Source organism: Saccopteryx bilineata, chromosome 4, assembly GCF_036850765.1.
Source record: "Saccopteryx bilineata isolate mSacBil1 chromosome 4, mSacBil1_pri_phased_curated, whole genome shotgun sequence".
Classification (NCBI taxonomy): Eukaryota; Metazoa; Chordata; class Mammalia; order Chiroptera; family Emballonuridae; genus Saccopteryx; species Saccopteryx bilineata.
Window position 1 is genome coordinate 207489091 of NC_089493.1, and position 20901 is coordinate 207509991.

At 39.9% G+C, this 20901-nt stretch overlaps 1 protein-coding gene across 4 annotated transcripts in view; it reads left to right on the top strand.

The window, feature by feature from the left end:
• The window catches only part of ATG10 (autophagy related 10), a 446721-nt gene that overhangs the window by 6034 nt on the left and 419786 nt on the right, over positions 1 to 20901 (top strand). The window contains exons 1-2 of one of the 4 annotated variants that reach the window (XM_066273718.1): positions 18799 to 18834; positions 19261 to 19283. The exons of the other annotated variants lie outside the window; for them this stretch is intronic. Coding sequence (XP_066129815.1) covers positions 19269 to 19283 — 15 coding nt within the window. The 5' untranslated portion in view covers positions 18799 to 18834; positions 19261 to 19268. Of the gene's footprint in view, positions 1 to 18798; positions 18835 to 19260; positions 19284 to 20901 lie in introns of those variants that run through there. 4 annotated transcript variants of the gene reach the window in all.

A 20901-nucleotide genomic window follows, 5' to 3' on the forward strand; every position in this document is an offset into this window, starting at 1 on the left:
TTTTAATGGGGTGACATCAATAAATCAGGGTACATACATTCAAAGAAAACATTTTCAGGTTATCTTGTCATTTAGTTCTGTTGCATACCCATCACCCCAAGAGAGATCATCCTCAGCCACCCTCCATCCAGTTCTCTCTGTACCCCTCCCCCTCCCCCTCTCCCTCCTTCCCTCCCCCCACCCCCATAGCCACCACACTCCTGTCCATGCCTCTTAGTCTCGCTTTTATGTCCCACCAATGTATGGAATCCTGCAGTTCCTGTTTTTTTCTGATTCGCTTATTTCACCCAGCACAATGCTACCAAGACTCCACCATTCCTCGATAAGAGATCCGATGTCACCATTTCTCATAGCTGAATAATATACCATGGTGTATATGTGCCCCATCTTCTTCATCCAGTTCTCTATTTTTTTACAGTGATTAAAAGCCTTTAAGCAAACTCTTGGCCAATACAGCAAGAATCCCTAAAAGCGTAGTGTCCTTAACATGTTCCCCAAGTCCAAGTTGGCCCCATCACCATGCCTAATCCCTGAAAAATGCAACCCAACCACAGTTCAGTCTGTTAGGAGCTGTCACAGGGAGCAGGAGTCCAGGAAATTTCCCCACACGAAAAGTCCGCATGGCACTGGAATTGTTGTCACCATTCTATACTTTGCAGCTCATGTCCAAGTCCCAATGACCGCTGCTTCTAGCTGGTAATGATTCATGTAGACTGGAAAAAGCCATTTGCAGCATGCGTGGATATGGAGCTTCTGTTCTCCTCTGCCTGGAGAGTTGAGACCAGGTTGCTTTTCCCTGGAGCTCTGCGACTGTGGCCTGGTAAAGAGAACCTTGGGATACACTAAGCTGGGTGGCAAAGGTAAATTCATAATACAACTTGGCAAGAGGAGGAAAGAGAGCTCTAAATTAGGAGTAGGTCCCAGCCTGAAATATGAGTGGGGCATTGAGGTAGGAGGGATAAAGGAAACACTATATATTAAGCAAAGCAGCAGAAAATAGGACTATCAACACCCACAACAGAGATCTTTGAGGGAAAAATAAAAAACCTGACTATTCAGGCAACACATAGTTAAGTGGCCCTTGTGCGAATGAGATCAGTTTACCTGCTTCTTGGAAGAAATACCCTAGGCTCATCCACAGTGTCGTAGATGGGGCCGACGTCCCTGGGCACCTTCAGCCTTCAGTGGCAAACCCCAGCTTTCTGGGCAAGGTTAGGTCATAGGTGGCTGGAGCAGGGCTGGAAGAGACTGAACCCTCCCTTAGGGGAGCGAGGGGGAAGCCTACCTTCCAGTGTCCCTGTTTCCTCACAGCAGAGGCATGTAAGCCTGGCAGGCTTTAGCTCAATGACCTTCCTTTCCACTATTGAAGCAGGACCCAGATGGCATCCTATGAGACCCCTTTGGGGTGTTGGAGCCTTTAAGGGTTTATCCTAAAAGCTGGTAGTTCCCCGATCTCTATTGGGCTTTTTCTGCCTCTAGGTATCTTAAAAGCCATTCTCAGAAGATCTCACTGAGGGGTTTGAGGATCCCCATCCGCCTATATAAATCTTTTCCATATATCTGGAGCTATTTGGAAAAGAGACAGAACAGTGTTATTAGCTAGATCTAATAAAGAAGGTAGTAGTTTGCAGGCGAAAAAGATTTGGTGTCTCCTGTTCATCAGCATTCAAAAAAAATGTATTTATTTATTTATTTATTTTAAGTAAAAAGCATGATATGGTAGACCCGTCGGAGTCATTGGCCTGGTGTGCAGGATTCCCGGGTTTGATTCCTGGCCAGAGCACACAGGAGAAGCGCCCATCTACCTCTCCACTCCTCCCCCTCTTCTTCCTCTTCGTCCCTCTCCTCCCGCCCGCAGCCACGGCTCCACCGGAGCAAATCCACCCTGGGCACTAAGGATGGCCCCATGGCCTCCACTCCAGTCGCCAGAATGGCTCCGGTTGCAACAGAGCAACATCCCAGATGGGCAGAGCATTCCCCCCAGTAGGCATGTCAGGTGGATCCCAGTCAGGCGCATGCAGGAGTCTGTCTGACTGCCTCCCCATCCCCATCCTCAGAAATATACAAAAAAATAAATAAATAAAAGAAAAATACTAAAAAGAAAAAGAAAAAAAAAAGGGGGGGGGGCCCTTCCCTTGTGCTAAAGCTCCAGGGAGCATGGAGTGAGCTTGAGTATGTCCTATGAAACATGAAGCTCTATGTTTACATATAAGTCTTTGAATAAGGAGGAACTGCTGAAATAGTTTATCAGCATTTGTCCCTAAGACAGCAGTCTTTATAGTGGGAACACCATACGTAAATATTTGCTGTCTGTCTATAGATTGAGGGGGGAATATGGCAAATGCTGAAAAGCCATGATCTTTGTGCCCCTCCCCTCCCCCAACCTCCTCCCTCTCCTCCCCCCACCCTGTAACCCCAACACTGTTGTTCATGTCTCTGAGTCTCATCTTTATGTCCCACCTCTGTATGGAAACATATAGTTCTTAGTTTTTTCTGATTTACTTCTTTCACTCAGTATAATGTTATCATGGCCCATCCATGTTGTTGTAAAAGATCCTATGTCATCATTTCTTATGGCTGAGTAGTATTCCATAGTATATATATACCAAAGCTTTTTAACCACTCGTCCTCTGATGGACACTTGGGCTGTTTCCAAATCTTTGCTATTGTAAACAATGCTGCCATAAACATGGGGGTGCATTTCTTTTCAAACAGTGCTATGGTGTTCTTGGGGTATATTCCTAACAGTGGTATAGCTGGGTCAAAAGGCAGTTCGATTTTTAATTTCTTGAGGAATCTCCATACTGTTTTCCACAGTGGCTGCACCAGTCTGCATTCCCACCAGCAGTGCAGGAGGGTTCCCTTTTCTCCACATCCTCGCCAGCACTTATTCTGTGTTGTTTTATTGATGAGCGCCATTCTGACTGGTGTGAGGTGATATCTCATTGTGGTTTTAATTTGCATTTCTCTAATGATTAGTGATGTTGAACATTTTTTCATATGCCTATTGGCCATCTGTGTGTCCTCTTTGGAGAAGTGCCTATTCATTTCTTTTGCCCATTTTTGGATTGGATTGTTTGTCTTCCTGGTATTAAGTTTTACAAGTTCTTTATAAATTTTAGTTATTAACCCCTTGTCAGACGCTATGTCAAATATATTCTCCCATTGTGTAGTTTGTCTTTTTATTCTGTTCTTATTGTCTTTAGCTGTGCAGAAGCTTTTTAGTTTGATAAAGTCCCATTTGTTTATCCTATCTTTTATTTCACTTGCCTGTGGAGACAAATCAGCAAATATATTGCTGCGAGAGATGTCAGAGAGCTTACTGCCTATGTTTTCTTCTAAAATGCGTATGGTTTCATGGCTTACATTTAAGTCTTTTATCCATTTTGAGTTTATTTTTGTGAGTGGTGTAAGTTGGTGGTCTAGTTTCATTTTTTTGCAGGTAGCTGTCCAGTTTTCCCAACACCATTTGTTGAAGAGGCTGTCTTTACTCCATTGTATTGTCTTACCTCCTTTGTCAAATATCAGTTGTCCATAGAGCTGTGGGTTTATTTCTGAGTTCTCTGTTCTGTTCCATTGATCTATGTGCCTGTTCTTATGCCAGTACCATGCTGTTTTGAGTACAATGGCCTTATAATATAACTTGATATCTGGAAGTGTGATACCTCCCGCTTTTTTCTTCCTTTTCAGGATTGCTGAGGCTATTCATGTTCTTTTTTGGTTCCATATAAATTTTTAGAATATGTGTTCTATGTCTTTGAAGTAAGTCATTGGTGTTTTCATTGGTATTGCATTGAATTTTAAATTGCTTTGGGTAATATAGAAATTTTAATGATGTTTATTCTTTCTAACCATGAGCACGGTATATGCCTCCACTTATTCGTATCTTCCCTGATTTCTTTTATCAATGTTTTATAATTTTCCGAGTACAAGTCTTTAATCTCCTTGGTTAGATTTATTCCTAGGTACTTTATTTTTTTGGTTGCAATGGTAAAGGGGATTGATTCCCTGATTTCTCTGTCTGACAGTTCATTATTAGTGTATAAAAATGCCTCTGATTTCTGAGTATTGATTTTATATCCTGCCTCCTTGCCAAATTCTTTTATCAGGTCTAGTAGTTTTTTGACTGAGACTTTAGGGTTTTCTATATACAATATCATATCATCCGCAAATAATGATAGTTTTACTTCTTCTTTTCCAATTTGGATGCCTTTTATTTCTTTTTCTTGTCTGATTGCTGTGGCAAGGACTTCCAGAACTATGTTGAATAAGAGTGGTGAAAGGGGGAACCCCTGCCTTGTTCCTGATCTTAAGGGGATTGCTTTTAATTTTTGCCCATTGAGTATGATGTTGGCTGTGGGTTTGTCATAGATGGCCTTTATCATGTTGAGGTATGTTCTCTGTATTCCCACTTTGCTGAGAGTTTTGATCATGAATGGGTGCTGGACTTTATCAAATGCTTTTTCTGCATCTATTGAAATTATCATGTGGTTTTTCTTCTTTCTTTTGTTTATGTGATGAATCACATTGACTGATTTGCGAATATTGTACCAGCCTTGCCTCCCAAGAATAAATCCTACTTGATCATGGTGTATGATTTTTTCCATATATTACTGGATCCGGTTTGCTAATATTTTATTGAGGATTTTTGCATCTAAGTTCATCAGGGATATTGGCCTATAATTTTCTTTTTTTGTGTTGTCTTTGCCTGGTTTTGGAATCAGAATTATGCTCGCCTCATAAAAGGAGTTTGGAAGTCTTCCTTCCTCTTGAATTTTTTGAAATAGCTTGAGAAGGATAGGAGTTAGTTCTTCTTTGAATATTTGGTAGAATTCCGTTGTGAAGCCATCAGGCCCATGACTTTTCTTTTTTGGGAGTTTTTTGATAGCTGTTTCAATCTCATTTGTTGTAATTGGTCTGTTTAGGTTTTCTGATTCTTCCAGATTAATTTTTGGAAGATTATATGATTCAAGGAATTTGTCCATTTCATCTAGGTTGTCTAGTTTTTTGGCATACAGTTCTTCATAGTATTTTCTTACAATATTTTGTATTTCTGTTGTGTCAGTTGTTATTTCTCCACTCTCGTTTCTAATTTTATTTATTTGAGTCCTCTCTCTTTTTTTCTTGGTGAGTCTTGTTAAAGGTTCATTGATCTTGTTTACCTTTTCAAAGAACCAGCTCCTGGTTTCATTGATCCTCTGTATTGTTTCTTTAGCCTCTATGTCATTTATTTCTGCTCTTATCTTTATTATTTCCCTCCTTCTACTAGCTCTGGGCTTTACTTGTTGTTCTTTTTCTAGTTCTTTTAGATGTAGGGTCAACTTGTTTATTTGAGCTTTTTCTATCTTCTTGAGGTATGCCTGTAATGCTATAAACTTCCCTCTCAGGACTGCTTTTGCTGTGTCCCATAAATTTTGAGTTGATGTATGCTCATTATCGTTTGTTTCTAGGAATTTTTTAATTTCTTCTTTGATCTCAATGTTAACCCATTGATTGTTTAATAACGTGCTATTTAGTTTCCAAGTGTTTGAATGTTTTTCAATTTTTCTATTGTGGTTGATTTCTAGTTTGATGCCATTGTGATCAGAGAAAGTGCTCGATATGATTTCAATCTTCTTAAATTTGTTGAGCCCGCTTTTGTGCCCTAACATGTGGTCTATTCTAGAGAATGTACCATGAGCGCTTGAAAAGAATGTATATTCTGCTGCTTTAGGATGAAAGGTTCTGAAGATATCTATTAAGTCGAGTTGATCTAATATGTCCTTTAAGTCTGCTGTTTCTTTGTTAATTTTCTTTCTTGAGGATCTATCTAATGATGTTAATGGGGTATTGAAATCTCCTACTATTATAGTATTGCTGTTGATCTCGCCCTTTAAGTCTATCAAAGTCTGCTTTATATATTTAGGTGCTCCTATATTAGGTGCGTAGATATTTATAATGGTTATATCTTCCTTTTGTATTGCTCCCTTTATCATTATGTAGTGACCTTCTTTATCTCTAACTATGGTCTTTGTTCTAAAGTCCATTTTGTCTGATATAAGTATTGCTACCCCAGCTTTTTTTTCATTTCCATTTGCGTGAAATATTTTTTTCCATCCTTTTATCTTCAGTCTGTGTGCATCTTTTGATTTAAGGTGTGTCTCTTGTAGACAGCATATGTATGGGTCCTATTTTCTTATCCATGCAGCTACCCTATGTCTCTTGATCGGATCATTTAATCCATTAACATTTAAGTTTATTACTGATATGAAATTGTTTATTGCCATTTTTTTTCTTTAAAACTGTTTTTCTCTTTTGCTATATATTTTTTTCCTTTGATCTGTTTACAACAGGTCCCTTAGCATTTCTTGCAGCCTTGGTTTGGTTGCAGTGAAATCCTTGAGTTTTTTTTTGTCTGTAAAGCTTTTTATTTCTCCTTCAATTTTAAATGATAGCCTTGCTGGATAAAGTAGTCTTGGTTGTAGGTTCTTGTTCTGCATTACTTTGAATATTTCTTGCCATTCCCTTCTGGCCTCAAGTGTTTCTGTTGAGAAGTCAGAAGTCATCCTTATGGGGGCTCCTTTGTAAGTGATAGTCTTTTTTTCTCTAGCAGCTTTTAATATTTTCTCTTTATCATTTAGCTTTGGTAATTTAATTATGATGTGTCTTGTTGTTGGTTTCTTTGGGTTTCTCCTTAATGGAGTTCTCTGTGCTTCCTGAACATGTGAAACATTTTCCTGCCTTAATTGGGGGAAGTTTTCCGCTATAATATGTTTGAACAAAGTCTCTATCCCTTGTTCTTTCTCTTCTTCTTCAGGAACCCCTATGATGCGGATGTTATTTCTCTTCATGTTGTCACAGAGCTCTCTTAGAGTTTCCTCAGACTTTTTGAGTCTCTTTTCTTTTTTCTGCTCTGTTTCCATGCCTTTATTTATTGTGTCCTCTAACTCACTGATTCGATTCTCTGCTTCATCCATCCTGCTTTTAATTCCTTCCATTGTATTCTTTATTTCAGATATTGTATTTGTCATTTCTGTCTGATTCTTTTTTATTATTTCAATGTCCTTTTTTATATTTGTTATCTCTTTATTTAGGTTTTCGTAATGGCCATCTATGGTGGTTCTAATATCTTTGAGCATCCTCACAATCGTTATTTTAAACTCTGCATCTGGTAATTTGGTTATATCTGATTCACTTAGGTCCTTTTCTGGGGATTTCTCTTGGTTTATTTGTGTTGTATTTCTCTGCCTCCGCATTTTCTCTTCACGGGAGTGGCTGTGATCACGTGCTCGGGTGCACAAGGGTTGGTGGCCTTGGCCTTTGCCCCGCCCCCGTGTGTGATGTTATGCTCGGTCCTGAGGGCACTGGCGAGCACCTTTGCTCAGCTGCAGGTCTCTGCCTGTTTCCGAGCTTTCGCCCTGCCTTTGCAGGATGATCCCACTCAAGGAACAGCTGCTAGCCATGGCTCTACCACCAGGCAGGGCTGCTTGCCCAAGCTCAGCTCCGTAGTGGAACTCCGCCTCTTCTGGGCTTTTGGCTCCACCCCCGCGGGATGAGCGGGCTACCAAGTCAGACTGCAAGCCTGGGTTGTACGGGCGGGGCAGGGATGTGCTCCTCTGCCCTTGCTCCGGGGCTGGTTTCTACCCTTTCTGGGTTTCCCACCCTTCTCCCGGAGGCTGGATTACAGGCTGCCAGCAGCTGAGCTTGGCCGCTTTTGCACGCCCCCTTCTCCCTAGCCGGGCAAGATTGAGCTCACACCTGACCCCAGTGGTGGCCAGCCGGCTTCCAACCCTGCCAGCAGATCTGTGCTTTTGTCTCCCGCTGCCGCCTGCCCTCCGGCACGCCCTCAGCTGCATGGGTGGGGGTGTTGCAGCTCGGACCCTAAGACTCACTACTGTGGACCCGAAAGCTCCCTTCTTCTATGCGACTCTGCTCTGAATGCTGCGGGGGAGCTTGTTTTGCTGCTCTCCTGCTTCCCTTTGCTGGTATTGCTGTTTCCGGGGGAAATATTCACTTCAGCTTTGGGGAGTGACTCGTCCCAGGGGTTAGGGTGGCTATCTCCCAAAATGTTTCTCCCTATGCCTCCTAGATTGCACGCTCTTCCTGTTACTGTGGTTCTCTCCCCTCTCCCTCCGTCCCCAGGAGCCCCGGGTGAGTGTTTGTGAGAGAGATGTTCTGCGTGGTCCCTTTAAGAAGGATCCTGGGTCTGAGAAATCAGACTCTCTCACAAACAGTATCCTGACTTGTTTCCAGCTAAATACTGTCCTTACGCTTCTTCTGGGCTCTGGGGCTGCAGGCTGGGGCTTTGTTCCTGGGGCTCAGGACCCTTTCCCCTCTGCTAAACTCACTTCCCGCCACGCGAGTCTCTCCCTGCTGCCGTTCGCTCCGAGAAGCTGGGCAGCCCTCTCCGCATTTCCGCGTTTCCGCTTTTCCTACTAGTCTCTGTGTGGCTTCTTCAGCATTCCTGGGTTGAGGAGTCCTTTTAGTTTAGTCCAAAGTTGGTTTTTCCAGCTGATACTTCATAAAATTAGTTTGTAATCCACTTTGGTTCTGGGAGGTAGATGCTGGTACGTCCGCCTACTCCAGCACCATCTTGTCTCTCCGAGAGATAACAATACAGTTTTTGATATATAGTAAAAGCTGAATCCATGCTATAATTATTATTATTTTAATTCATATTAATTCTTTAAACAGTGGTTATAAAATTTATCACTAGTTTTTACTGTCTTTATTCTCTAATGTTCTTTTCAGTTTGAATCTTTTTTTTTTATTTTTATTTTTACAAATTTGATTACAAATTGTTGAGGACAAAGACCATATCTTATATTCTTTTTAAAAAGTCTCAGCCCTGGCTGGTTGGCTCAGTGGTAGAGCATGGGCCTGGGGTGTGTATGTCCCAGCTTTGATTTCTAGTCAGGGCACACAGGAGAAGCACCCATCTGCTTCTCTTCCCCTCACCTTCTCGCTCCCCCCATCTATCTGTCTGTCTATCTTTCCGTCCTGTAGCCAAGGCTACAACAAGTTGGCCCCAGGCACTGAGGATGGCTCCATGGCCTCCATCTCAGGTGCTAAGAAGAGCTCTGTTGCTGAGCAATGGAGCAACACCCCAGAAGGACAGAGCATCCTCTCCTAGTGGGCTTGCTGGGTGGATCTCTGTCAGGGTGCATGTGGGAGTCTGTCTCTGCCTCCCCTCTTCTCATTCAATTAAAAGCAAAAAGAAGTCTCTTAAAGTTCTCCCAGGATGACTCTGGGGACTCAGTATATTTTTTCTATCTTAATATTTAGTTTTTTTTTCTTTCTGTTTTCCATTTTTCTTCTGTTGCTTGTATTTTAAGATTTATACCCTGTTTGGTTTTAAAAGTATTTGAGGTAGCTTATAATCTGTATATAATATAATAACATAAAAAAATAAAGATAAATCAGGTCATGAAAATATGAAGCTTGAATAGAAAGACTGTGGTGTGTTACACTGAAATGAAAAAATTTGTACAGTTATTAAAGATGGACCACACCGTTAAGTCCTGAGCTTCATGATGGTCCCACAGTGGTCTGCAAACTCATTAGTCAACAGAGCCAAATATCAACAGTACAACGATTGGAATTTCTTTTGAGAGCCAAATTTTTTAAACTTAAACTATATAGGTAGGTACATTCCTTATCGAGGTAGCGCCCTCACGTGGTATTTTGTGGAAGAGCCACACTCAAGAGGCCAAAGAGCCGCATGTGGCTCGTGAGGCGCAGCTTGCCGACCACTGGCTCTGAGGGAAGAACACAGCATACCACTTGCTCAAGAAAAACACAGCTTCCTTGGTAGTAAATATTTAGTAAGTGAAATGCAGGTTGTGAAAGCAGATTTCAAAGAGAGGCTAAGAAACCCTAGGGTTAAATTCTCTGGACTTTGTTAAGCGTCAAACTACTTCCTGATGTTTTTCAAAGAGGTCTAATTGACATTTTTATGGACCTGTCTCATACAATACATTGTAAGATGCTTATTGTACCTCATTCCTGAGCGCTAACTGGCAGTAACAAACTACAACCCCTTCTCTTTGTGATAACCCAGTATGACCCCACTCATTTCCAAATACCCTCTTTGAAACAGGTCCCTCCTGATGCCAGAAATATTATCTGCTCATACATTACCCAACCTGTGTTCCATCTACTGCCACATTTTTTTTTTTTTAACTTAGCACACTATTTTCAGGCCTTGTCTTGCAGGACCTCTTCCATCTTTTGGGTATGCCTTGCTTTGTCTCCACTTTGTAGGCCCTTATTCAAATTTCAAGATCAGTTCTTCAAGAACGGAACACAAGTCTCCCAGACTCCCTTTTTATTGGAGTCTTTGGTTTCACCAGGAAAATTTTGCTACTCCTTCCTATAGTAGGAACACACAAGTGCTAGGATATTATGGATGCTGAGTGAATGAATGAAAAGTTTGAGGAAATAAAAAGGCACATTAATCTGGTCTTCAATGAAGAATTTGCAAGAAGAAATTTAAAGGGAACATTGGGTCCTGGCCAGGGAGTTCAGTTGATTAAAGCATTGTCCCCATATAGCAAGGTTGTAAATTCGATCTCTGGTCAGAGCACATAGAAGAATCAACCAAAAGATGCATAAATAAGTGGAACAACAAACTGATGTTTCTTTCCCTTCTTCTCTAAAACCACTAAATAAAAAATTTAAAAATACTTATAAAGGAAATGTTGATTATATTGTAAAAATGTCCAACCACTTATTTTTTCCCCAAAAATATGATAGTTGGTAGTATATTTAAAAAAACCACATAGTTCTATTATGTTTCTTTAGACTAAGAGCAAGTCTGTAGCTTCTAATATAGTGTTGATCATTTTCTTTATCTTTTTATTTGTTGAACATGCTGTTAGTTCCTGGTTCTGACTAGAGTTATGGTATGTCCTACTATTCAAAGACAGCGAGAGAGTTTGAGCTGGTGGATCAGCTCATATAGACCCCTATGGTGAGACTTCTTATGTGCTTTCAGAGAAGTCTTGTTTGATATAAAGAAATGATCTTCTTATACAAGTCATGACACTGGTATCAGAAAGATTGCATGTCATAAATCTGTTGTTTAAATGGAAAGAGGTGCACTTATCTGTAGGCTTGAAAGTTGATTTGGATAATGGTACTGTAAACGGGTAGAGATATGTAGAATAAATTCCTTTAAATTTTTGAGTTTCTCTTTGATTCAGTACAACTTTTATTTGATGTTTACTGTGTGCCTCGCTCTGTGAAATACAGGTGCTAAAATACAAAATTGTATGTCAGAAGTCCTCAGATGATTAGACATTGATTGCCTATTGGTGTGCCTTGCTGTGGAGCAGATGGACAAGGTGTCCCTGATTTTTCTGTCTTTATTTTTGGTTTTGACTTTTAATGTTTTTTAAGATATTCCATTGGTTTACCTCACGCTTAGGTCTCTTTCCAATGGTTTTCTCGAAAACATAGTATAAACCAGGGGTCCCCAAACTTCTTACACAGGGGGCCAATTCACTGTCCCTCAGACCGTTGGAGGGCTGGACTATAAAAAAAACTATGAACAAATCCCTATGCACACTGCACAAATCTTATTTTAAAGTAAAAAAAAAACAAAATGGGAACAAATACAATATTTAAAATAAAGAATAAGTAAATTTAAATCAACAAACTGACCAGTATTTCAATGGGAACTATGCTCCTCTCACTGACCACCAATGAAAGAGGTGCGCCCCTTCTGGAAGTGCGGTGGGGGCCGGATAAATGGACTCAGGGGGCCGCATTTGGCCCGCAGGCCGTAGTTTAGGGACCCCTGGTGTAAACTTTCTGTTAATAGGAGTACATCTTTTTGTTGCTTTTTTTTTCTTTTTATTCCTTTTGCTGGGAGTAAATCTTTTTAATTCTTTTTTTTTCCAGTTTAGGAATATTTTTTTTTTATAGAGACAGAGAGAGAGAGTCAGAGAGAGGGATAGATAGGGATAGACAGACAGGAACGGAGAGAGATGAGAGGCATCAATTATCAGTTTTTTGTTGCGACACCTTAGTTCAGGGTTTTGGGAACCTTTTTGGCTGAGAGAGCCATGAACACCACATATTTTAAAATGTAATTCCGTGAGAGCCATACAATATGTTTAACAATAAATACAAGTAAATGTGTGCATTTTATGTAAGACCAACACTTTTAAAGTACAATAAGTCTCTGAATTCTTTTTAATAACATTGTTATGCTGTCGTTAACCAGTGATGAATAAAGTACTTCTTACCACTAATGTGACTTCTGGTGCTGCATGGTTTTGCTGATGACTTTGTAGTCTGGTTGATATGTGGTGAGGTTAAGCTTCATGCAGGTGTTGAGACTTCCATCTGTTAAACGTGATCGTAGGTTGGTCTTAACGTTCTTTAGATGTGAGAAAGACTGTTCACATGCATACGTAGAGCCAAACATTGTCAGTACAGCAATACTCACACGCTGCATTGTGTGGTATGGGAAGTGTGTTCCAAGTTTTGACAATCAGCTGGTCCACGGGTTGAAGTTTTTTCATTTCTCCCCACTTGTGTTTGCTCGCCAACTCTGCTTGCTGTTGTGCAAGTCTTTCCAAATCTTCATTCAGTGACTTGAATTTATTCACCCACATGTCTGAGGCCTTCAGGTCAGCAGCTTGTAGCTCAAAATCTCTGACGGAGACACCGGGGATGTAACTCAGGTTGGCGCTGTCCACTGCACACTCGTGTGGATGGGTTATGAACTTAAAAAGACGAGTGCGCTCACGAAATTCTCCAAAGCGTGCTTTGAATGACTGCAGGAGATTAGATGTGAAGCCTGCCTGCTGCTGGAGATCAAGATGTTGAGCAGGGTCACTTGCTGTGCATGCATCTCTCCCAGTTTTTCAAAGTGTAGTAAACGACCTGTTTCAATGTTGGTGATGAAGAGTTCCAGCTTGTTTTCAAATGCAAACACTGCTTGTTGAAGGGATAAGACTGTATTTCCAATGCCTTGCATTTTCACATTGAGCTGGTTTAGATGTTTAGTCATGTCCACGAGATAGTAGAACTTCAGGAGCCACTCAGTGTTAGCTAACTCAGGATGCTTGACATTTTTCATTTCAAGAAAAGTCCATATTTCTCTCAGACAAGCCACGGAACAGCTGAGCACCTTCCCTCTTGACAACCAACGCACATTGCTGTGCGGAAGCAGACCAGGATAATTACTCCCAACTTCATCCAGCAGTGTTTTAAACTGGCGATCATTTAAACCTCGGGCAACAATAAAGTTTACTACCCGAATGACCAGCGACGTCACCTCACCAAGCTGCTTGCCACACATCTGAGCACCAAGCACCTCCTGATGTAGGATGCAGTGAAAACTTAGGATGGGTCTCTTTTCATGTTCACAAAAAGTGCTACGAATCCTCTGTTTTTCCCCACCGTGCACGGAGCACCATCAGTACGCACCGAAATAAGTTTATCCATTGGTAGATTTTTTTCTGTAGTGAACTCAGTGAAGGACTTGAATAAATCCTCCCCTCTTGTTGTCTCTTTCATAGGCAAAACAGTAAGACTTTCCTCACGTAGTGTGTCACCGACAGCATACCTTGCAATCATGCTGAACTGGGATAAATGGCTTACGTCTGTTGACTCATCCAAAGCAAGAGAAAAGAATGGTGCTGCATTTATGTCCTTCACTTGTGTTGCCTCAATTTGATTTGCCTTCATGATGGTACCATCGTGAACAGTTCTTGCCAACAGAGGCAAGCCTTTTATTCGTTTGATTGTCTTGTCTTTATCTGAAAAGTCGTAAAAAAGTTCATTGGCAACATCAAGCATGAATGTTTTGGCATACTCCCCATCTGTGAATGGCTTTCCGTTTCTTTCAATTGCTAAAGCACCTGCAAAGCTAGCCAAATTCCAGTCACCTTGTTGGGTCCAAACACAGAGTTGCTGCTGACTAGCTTGCACTCTGCACAGTAACTCTTGACGTGCTTTCTTCCTGCTGTCCCCTGCTGGATATTTCGATGTAAATGTAGTATGACGTGTGTCGAAGTGCTGTTTTATATTTGGCCATTTCATTGATGCAATTTTATCATTGCATATTAGACACACTGCAGAATCTACTCTCCCACAAAGGCAAATTCCTCTGTCCATTCCTGCTGAAAAGTATGATACTCCTCATCTTTTTTTCTTTTAGCCGTCTTCTTCGTCAAAAGGGTTTCTGCAATTAGCTGACTACTTGACTAAAAGGAGGGAAGTTTACTTCCTGACCTCACAACGACCCTGTACGTTACGCATTATCCAATAAAAATTTGGTGTTGTCCCGGAGTACCGTTGTGATTGGCTCCAGCCACCTGCAACCATGAATATGAGCAGTAGGAAACGAATAGATTGTAATACATGAGAATGTTTTATATTTTTAACATTATAATTTTTTTTTTTTTGCATTTTTCTGAAGCTGGAAACAGGGAGAGACAGTCAGACAGACTCCCGCATGCGCCCTACCGGGATCCACCCGGCACGCCCACCATGGGGCGATGCTCTGCCCATCCTGGACGTCGCCATGTTGTGACCAGAGCCACTCTAGCGCCTGAGGCAGAGGCCACAGAGCCATCCCCAGCGCCCGGGCCATCTTTGCTCCAATGGAGCCTCGGCTGCGGGAGGGGAAGAGAGAGACAGAGAGGAAGGCGCGGCGGAGGGGTGGAGAAGCAAATGGGCGCTTCTCCTGTGTGCCCTGGCTGGGAATCGAACCCTGGTCCTTCGCACGCTAGGCCGACGCTCTACCGCTGAGCCAACCGGCCAGGGCCAACATTATTTTTATTTTATTTTATTTTTTTTCATTTTTCTGAAGCTGGAAACAGGGAGAGACAGTCAGACAGACTCCCACATGCGCCTGACCGGGATCCACCCGGCACGCCCACCAGGGGCGGTGCTCTGCCCCCCAGGGGGCGATGCTCTGCCCATCCTGGGCGTCGCCATATTGCGACCAGAGCCACTCTAGCGCCTGAGGCAGAGGCCACAGAGCCATGCCCAGCGCCCGGGCCATCTTTGCTCCAATGGAGCCTTGGCTGCGGGAGGGAAAGAGAGAGACAGAGAGGAAAGCGCGGCGGAGGGGTGGAGAAGCAAATGGGTGCTTCTCCTATGTGCCCTGGCCGGGAATCGAACCCGGGTCCTCCGCACGCTAGGCCGACGCTCTACCGCTGAGCCAACCGGCCAGGGCCCATTATTTTTTTTTATTAAAGATTTTTCTGTGAGCCAGATGCAGCCATCAAAAGAGCCACATCTGGCTCATGAGCCATAGATTCCCAACTTCTGCCTTAGTTGTTCAATGATTGCTTTCTCATGTGGGCCTTCAGAAGACCGAGTAACCCCTTGCTCAAGCCAGCGACCTTGGGTCCAAGCTGGTGAGCTTTGCTCAAACCAGATGAATCCACGCTCAAACTGGCATCATTGGGGTCTCAAACCCGGGTCCCTCGTGTCCCAATCCGATGCTCTATCCAGTGCACCACCGCCTGGTTAGGCTAGGAATAATTTTTCAAATTCATATTGCTTATATTTTCAGGTCCGAAATGCCAGGTGTAAGTTAGATCTGTGTTCTTTGTCCTTCCTGTCAGTCAGTATGCATAGTTTTCTTTTTGGTCTTTTTTTTTTTTTCTGTGTTTTTGGAGATCGTCTCACTTGTAAATGCTAAAATACCACTTGAATTTTCCCCCAGCTTCTACACTTCCATTTATTGCCTTTAATGAATTTGTCTCTGTTGTTATTACATGGTTGAATTCCCTTCCAGTTTTTCCTTGTCCAGTTTTCTTTTTAATCTCAGCTGTTGTGCCCCTACCCTGTCTTTTGCTTTTGGAATCTAGGATTTACTTGTCTTTTTCCTTTTCATTTGGGAATGTAGAGTAGATAATGTCTCAGTTTTTCTCCTGCTTCCCAGTGTAAGCCTACTTAAGAAGCAATCTCTTCCTTTTCCTCTTTATCACAGTATTCCTCTTTGTTATGGTGCAAGAGCTTCTTATTGGCCCAGGACTGTAATTGATGTTTTTGGTTTTCTTATCTTGACAGAAGAGGGACTTGTATAAGGATGGTGTTGACGTGGTCAGAGTACGCAGTCTTCCTTTATTTCTTTGACTATACTTGGATGCTGGAGGAATCTTGTGCTTGGTGTTGGGTTGGAGAGCAGGTTGATGGGTACAATCAAATATATGAAGGATAGATCTTTTCTGTACTTAGGAAAGGTCCGTCCATTCCTATTGTTTAATCTTTTGCTCCGATGTTTATAATGAAGGGAGTATTTTTTTGTGATTTGAAATAATTTATATTTTGGGTTGTTTTTGGGGAAGGAATAGTGATGAAACTATTCTGAGCCTCATTCTATTTTCACAATCCCCTATTGCTGACTTTATATCACTTTACATCACAGTATGCAGTGTCCTACTTGGCTTCACCTTCCATTTCTGACCACTAACATTGTATTATTGGGAGACAACTGCCTTGAAAGAGAATTATCAGTGGGCACTGAAACCAGGAGCGGAGGGTAGAACTCGAATTCTTTTTTCTGAAGGAAATATAGAATGCGGAACAGTAAGATGTCTTCTTTCCCTCTTCCTAACTGGGGTTCTGGCTGCAGAGTTCATAACAACCTCAGCTACCAATCAAAATCCCTTAATTCTAGTTCAGGTACAATGTGGTATCTTGTTTAAACTTTGATTTGGGATTGTGTTTCAGTGGGGAAGTAAAGAGGGAACACTAGCCTGCCGTTCAGCTGCTGTCAGGACTACCAGGCACCCTCTCTTGCTGCTTCCCTACTTGGATGACCTGGGCACTCCTGCTGTGCCTTATCGAGGCTGCTGCATGCCTTGAAATCCAGGCCTTTAGCTGCATCAAAATAATACATTTTTGGTCTCAGTTTTCTAGCATTGTTTCTCCTCAAAAGTATTTTTGGTGCTAATTATAAATGATTATTTGGGGCCTTCAAAATCAGGTAATCTTTTTGGTCCAGGCCATGGACCCCACATTTAATCTGTGCCTGAGGTGCCCCTTTCCTCTCTCCAATTGAGCACCATTGCCCGAGGGCTGTGCCAAGTAAGTTGTTAGATAATTAAATGAATTCAAGTTAAATTCTCATAAAGATAATGGGGTGAGTTTACCTTTCTAGCTAGTAATTGTGTGCTTTGTTAGGAGAAAACCCAAATCTAAAGTTATAATAGTGTAAAATTTTGTAGGGAGGGACAAGTACAGCGAAAGTTGCTTACTTTTATTAATTAAAAATTATCTTTAATGTGTAAAGGTATACAGAGTATGTCCTGTGATAATACACATTTTTATAAATGACCTGATGTTCTGGGGGAAGTTTAGTTATATTTCTTAAAGTGTTTTAGTCTCATTATGACTCTGATACACATTGATTTATAGATTCATCAAAAGAAATGTCTCGACCAAAAAAAAAAAAAAGTATCAGTTCTCCACACATTAGATTAAAAAATCACATAAAAATGTGGAGCATGGTAGTGAAAAAATTGTTTTTAATTAAAGGGATTATTTGAACAATGATGATACACGGCATTAGATTCACTGGGCTGCTTTTCTGAAAAGCTCTATTTAATAGCAGCAGAATAAGCTTCTCCACACTGTCTAGTCTTAGGGATAACCTGTAGTTTAGAAAGACTGCATTCAGTTGGTGGGGAAGAAATTATTCTACCTTTCCAATGTCTAGCCTCTTCTGAACAGTTAAAGAAGGGTTTTGATTGTGTGAGTTTAAAAGTTAAAGAATCAAACAGCTGTTCAGCAAGACTGAGACAAGAAAGATTTACTAACAACTTATACTTTATGACATGAAACAGCTCTAATTTCTAACTTTTACTTACTGTAAGAAGTGAGAGGTTCATTGTTTAGAATGAGATGAGAATTAGAATTTGCCTTTTTACTGACTGTTCATCTGTGTTCCTTTGTCACCTCTAATCTAAATTTAAGATAGTTCAGGTATGGAAACATAGGCAGTTCACATCTAAGGTTTTGTATTTGCAAATTAAGGATTATTTTTGCTGTTATTGCCTAACAAGCTGCAGTGTGTTTATTTTCAGTTTGACCATAATTTAAAGCCATCTCACAATAGGAAGTTTTAAGATTCTACCTCTATTAGTCTATGAACTTGGTAGAGGATCAGAGTATTACAAGTTGAAAAATACATATAAAATATTGATTGTATTATATTTTTTATTTCTTATGAGGTAAGATATTCTTGAGCAAAGAGACAATAATTATTCAGTAATATTTCATTATGGCACATTACAATGATTTGAATTTAGATAGATAATCATTTTAATGTAGTATAGTTGCTAATTTTATAATCAAGCCATTGTTTGTATTATTGTTCAGTTCTTAGATAATTTAAAATGTATTCAACCAAATATTAATTAGTGCTTTGATGTTCACTCAACTTGCTAGTGGCACAGTGCTACTAATTAGATAAACTATGGCTATTGAGTTAAATTTTATGTTTCAACTAACATTTTGAAGAGTTCACTAAACCTCAGGTAACTAACTGGAGGGCTAGGGGAGTGTTTTTATTTAGTTTAATTTTGTTATTGAGGGTTTGTTTGCAATTCATTAATATTCTAAGGTGTATCAGCGTTCTTTATGATTAAGTTCAGTTGTTTCTTTTAATATCTTTCAGTATATGTCAGGGTTATCATATACTTGAAAAAACTATTTCTCTCTACCATTTTATTTTTCTGATTCTGGTTCTGTATCCTCTCAGTGATTGAATGTGATCTGTTTCCATTTGTGAACTATTGACTGACAATATTTGCAACCCAGATTTATTATTTTTTTTCTGAGTTCCAGATCCATGTCAAAATGCCGCTAGATATCATCACTTAGGTATTCCACAGACTATTTATTTATTTACTTATTTTTATTATTGTGAAATATTTTCTCTAAAATTTATTTTTCAATTACAGTTAACATTCAATATTATTTTATATTAGTTTCTGATGTGCAGCATGGTGGTTAGACAATTATATGATTTACAAAGTGATCACCATACATAGTTATTACAATATTATTTACTATATTCCTTAGAGTGAACTTTACATCCTGTGACTATATTTTAACTACCAATTTGTACTTTTTAATTCCTTTACCATTTTCACTCATCTCTCCAACTCCCCTTCCCTCTGGTAATCATAAGTTTGTTAACGTTATCTATTTTCTTTATTTATTTTGTTTTTTAAATTCCACATGTCAGTGAGATCATATGGTATTTGTCTTACTCTGACTTATTTTACTTAATGTCTTACCTTCTAGGTCCATCCATGTTGTCACAGATGGTAAGATTTCATTCTTTTTTATGGCCAAGTAATATTCCATTGTATATACTTCTTCTTTATCCACTCCTCTATTGATAATCACTGGGTTGCTTTCATAGATCAACTCTTGTAAATAATACTGCAATGAACACAGGAGTGCATATATTCTTTCAGATTACTGTGCTGAGTTTCTTTGGATATATAGCCAGAAGTGGGATTGCTAGGTTATAAAGCAGTTCCATTTTTAATTTTTCGAGGAAACTCCATACTGCTTTCCACAGTGGCTGCACCAGGCTGCATTCCCACCAGCAGTGCACAAGAGTTCTCTTTCTCCACATTTTCATCACAATGTTGATGAAAATTGGTTGATTTATTGATGACAGCTATTCTGACAGGTGTGAGGTGATGTCTCATTGTGATTTCAATTTGCATTTTTCTGATGATTAGTGTCGTTGAGCAACTTTTCATACGTCTATTGGTCATCTGTATGTCTTTACTGGAGAAGTAACTATTCAGGCCTCTGCCCACTTTTTAGTTGGATTTTTTTTTTTTTTTTTTTTTTTGGTATTGAGAAGTTTGAGTTCTTTATAAATTTTGGATATTAACCCCTTATCAGATATACCATTGATGAATATATTTTCTTATTCATTAGATTGTCTTTTTATTTTTTTGATGGCTTCCTATGTTGTACAAAACCTCTTTCATTTGATGTAGTCCCATTTGCTTATTTTTTCTTCCATTGCCCTTGCCCAAGGAGATATATCGGAAAAAATATTGCTAAGAGAAATGTCAGAAATTTTATTACCTATGTTTTCTTCTAGGACTTTCATGGTTTTGGATCTAACATTTAAGTTTCTAATCCATTTTGAGGTTATTCTTGTGTGTGGTGTAAGAAGGTGGTCTAGTTTTATTTATTTTTTTGTATGTAACTGTCCAGTTTTCACAACACCATTTATTGAATAGACTTTCTTTACCCTAATATATGTTCTTGCCTCCTTTGTTATATATCAATTGACCAGATAGGCAGGGGTTTACTTCTGGGCTCTCTTTTCTATTCCATTGATCTATATATGTGTTTTATTTGTTTTTTGTTTTTTGCTAATAACATGCTGTTTTGATTACTATAGTCTTGTATAATTTGATATCAGGTAATGTAATATCTCCAACTTTGCTTCTTCTCAAGATTGTTTTGGCTATTTGGGTCCTTTGTAGTTACATATAAATTTTTGGATTATTTGTTCTGTGTAAAATGCCATTGGTATCTTGATAGGCATTACATGCATAATAATGTTGAAAGTGGACACTTCTGTTTTGTTCCTGATCTTAAGGGAAAACACTTTTAGTTTTTCTTTGTTGAGTATGATGTTAGCTGTGGGTTTATTATATGTGGCCTTTATTGCATTGTGCTTTGTTCCCTTTGTCCCTACTTTACTGAGAATTTTTTTTTAAACATAAATGGGTATTGATTTTGTCAAATGCTTTTTCTATATCTGTTGGTAAGATCATATAATTTTTCCTTCATTTTGTTTATGTGGTGTATCATGTTAATTGATTTGCAGACATTGAACCAACCATGAATCCCAAGAATAAATTTTTTGTGATTATGACATATGATATTTTTTGATGTATTAGTTAATTT